The sequence below is a fragment of the Dipodomys ordii genome, unplaced genomic scaffold (assembly GCF_000151885.1).
Source record: "Dipodomys ordii isolate 6190 unplaced genomic scaffold, Dord_2.0 Scaffold2, whole genome shotgun sequence".
NCBI classification, from domain to species: Eukaryota; Metazoa; Chordata; class Mammalia; order Rodentia; family Heteromyidae; genus Dipodomys; species Dipodomys ordii.
Genome location: NW_012267218.1, coordinates 23,571,424 through 23,574,656, shown reverse-complemented (window position 1 = coordinate 23,574,656; position 3,233 = coordinate 23,571,424). Strand labels below are relative to the sequence as shown.

General features: G+C 39.6%; 1 protein-coding gene across 1 annotated transcript in view; it reads left to right on the top strand.

The window, feature by feature from the left end:
- Lin52 (lin-52 DREAM MuvB core complex component) overlaps positions 1-3,233 on the top strand; it is a 98,575-nt gene that overhangs the window by 7,000 nt on the left and 88,342 nt on the right. Inside the window, exon 3 of the mRNA XM_013015144.1 lies at positions 233-270. Within this exon, the coding sequence (XP_012870598.1) occupies positions 233-270 (38 nt within the window). The remainder of the gene's footprint in view (positions 1-232; positions 271-3,233) is intronic.

The window sequence follows — 3,233 nt, the reverse complement described above, 5'->3', positions numbered from 1 at the left end:
GGGGGGGGTGGGTGGTTCAAGGCTAGCAGTATAAGCTGCAGCTCCACTAGTGTCTTTTCACTGGTTTGGCTAGAGATAAATGGCTCAGTCTTTTCTTCCCCAGCTGTTTTGGAACCAAACTCCTCAGATCTCAGCCTTCTGAATAGCTAGGATTATAGGCGACTGTTTTCTTGTTACTTGAATTCTCTGTACCTGAGCACTCAACTCTTTCTTGAATATTTTTCCTTTTCAGTACCAGGTGTGGCTGAATTTGCAGCTTCCTTCAAAAGTGTAAGTAATAGTGTATTTATCTAATGAAGCTTATGTGAAGTTTTATTGTTCAGCAAACTTGTATCTGCATTTTTAAGTCCAATGTTGTAGCCTTCTAAACATTTTTTTTGGGGGGGTCCAGTCATGGGGCCTGAACTCTGGGCCTGGGCGCTGTCCCTCTGCTCTTCAGCTCAAGGCTAGCGCTGTACTACTTGAGCCACAGCACCACTTCTGGCTTTTTTTTCTTTTTGCTTATGTGATGCTGAGGAATCAAACCCAGGGCCTCATGCATGCCAGACAAGTGCTCTACCACTGAGCCACCTTCCCAGCCCTTTCTAAATATTTTATAACAGCGCCTTAAGTATGTTTACAGTATCATCATGTTATGGATGGCTTCCTCTGTTCAGATGCTCTGTTTTGACATTCTGAATTTGTTAACCTGTTTTCTCAATTTGGAAGTTTTTAAGGTAAGGTATTTGAAGTATTTAGTATAACACTAGTGTTTTTTCCCTCAAGCTATGATTTTTGAAGTGCTCCCTCTCTCTCTTTCTTACTCACTTGTGCTTGCTTTTTTTTTTTTTTGGTGTTTTTTTTGGTAGCTAATTGGAGATAAGCATCTCCTAGGCTTTCCTACCTGGCTGGCTTCAAACTGATCCTCTCTCATCCTCTTAAGTTCCTAGGATTACAGGCATGAGCCCTTGGTGCTTTTTTTATTTATATGATGAATTGTGACCTTAACTGATACCTCCTCAGGATTTGGAATTTTTCTGTCCCATTGGAAACATGAAAGATGTCCATAAGTGCTACAGATTTTTCTACTTCTTGTTCAGCAGACATTTGGCTTGGAGATCTAAAAATGTTCTCATAAATTCCCACAACCAGAAAAATATTTTACTAAACTAGCTAATGCTAACATGGTGCTATTATGCTCCAGTCACTGTTCTAAGTACTTTATGTATGTTAATTTAATCTTCACAAACCACATTGTATGTAAAACTACAATAATGACCAGACAGAGAAAAAGGCATAGACTGGTTCTGGTATATAGGTTACCCAATGTTATAGGCTCCTAAGTGGCAGAATCAGGCGTTGAACATATTCCTCTGATGATTAGCCTCTGTACTCGTAACACTATACAGTAAAATAATTTGAGCCCAATGTTATAAGTACTGAGTTGCATAAGTTGTTATAAGTTGCATAAGTTGTTATAAGTACTGGAACTTGAAAGCTAAGTTACTTGTCTAAGCCCTAGTGTCTCCCCGGGGTTGGTAGGAGTTGGAGGAGGTCTCCTGAGAAGACCTTTGATTTAGCATGATCTTGTCTTTGATCCCAGAACAAGAATTTTAGACATAGACACAGGTGAGGTAATGAACTGACAGTTTATTAGTAAAGCAAAGCAAAAGAACAGTCAGCACATCCCCACTCATGGGCACAGAAACATGAGAAGAGGTTCTCTTGAGTACTGTAATATCAGGGGTCTTAATGATGAAAAGATGGGTTAGGGGTTTGGTTTAAACATGCCTTAGTACTCCCTGTTGTTCTAGACACCTTATATTCTTCAATTATTCTTGCTGATGCGCTGTTTTGATGTTAACAATTGGGACCAAAGAGGCTAAGTTTGTTAAGTTTACTAAATTTAGGTCATTACGACATAGATATTTGTCTGTTCGTTGAACAGAGAAGTATTTGCAAAGAAAACACATCTAAGCTGGGTGCCCATGGCTCATGCCTGTAATCCTAGCTACTTAGGAGGCTGAGATCTGAGGATTGAGGTTCTAAGCTAGCCCAGACAAAAAAGTCCCTGTGAGACTTTTAACACCAATTAATTACTTAAAAACCACAAGTGATGGTGTAGCTTAAGTGGTAGAGTGCTAGCCTTGAGCTTCAGGGACAGCACCCAAGCCCTGAGTTAAAACTTCACAACCAATAATAAAGGAAGGAAGGGAGGGAATGAGGGAGGGAAGAAAGGAAGATAGGAAGATCTACATTGAAAGGAACAAAGGAATATCTGATTAAACCCATTTTTTGTTTAAAGGGATACTTAGAAAAAGATCCCATTCCCCCCCCTCACCTAATGATAAGTGTAATCTTCTGTACAAGATATTCTACTATGTGTTATAGGCCAGTGAGAGAGTATGAGACCAAAGAGAAACGTATGCATGCTCTTAGTCATTATTTATTCATGTAGTATTTTTCTTAGATTCTGGCTTTTGGTTCTCATGCCTCATTTTCCCTAATCTATGCTGTTTCACTAGCAAATGACAGAATAGAAATTGAAACAGGATTCTCGGCTTCTAAAGCTTATGCTCCAACCATACAATTAAGGATGTGATGTAACTCCCACCTTAATATAACCATAGCATTCTCATTTAGAGTAAAATGTGCTGGCTTAAATATTAAAAATTTTTTGTACCTAGGACTTTCATGTTCCATGGCAGTATTTGTTTTAAAGAATCAAACTTTGGGCCGGGCACTGGTGGCTTACGACTGTAATCCTAGCTACTCATAGCTACTCAGGAGGCTGAGATCTAAGGATCGCGGTTCAAAGCCAGCCCGGTCAGGAGAGACTGTGAGACTCCTATCTCCAATAAACCACCAGAAAACCGGAAGTGGCACTGTAGCTCAAGTGGTAGAGCGCTCGCCTTGAGCTGAAGAGCTGAGGGACCAGAGTTCAAGCCCCACAACTGACCAAAAAAAAAAAAAATCAAACTTTGTGACCTCTTTGATTTGTTTAGTATACATATTGACTGGTTGCTGCTCTTTCAGCATCTAATAAGGCCTAAATATAGGGAGTGCAGGTAAAGCTTGCATAGTGGGAGTCAAGACTCACCTGGATTTAAATCTCAACTCTGCAACTATACTTCCTATGATCTGAGCAGATAGTATATGATTAAATGTTCTTCCCTTCTTTTTAAACACTTAACTTTCAGTTCAGTATCTTTGGTTACAACTAAGTATTTTAAGTCATAAACAGAAAAGAGTCC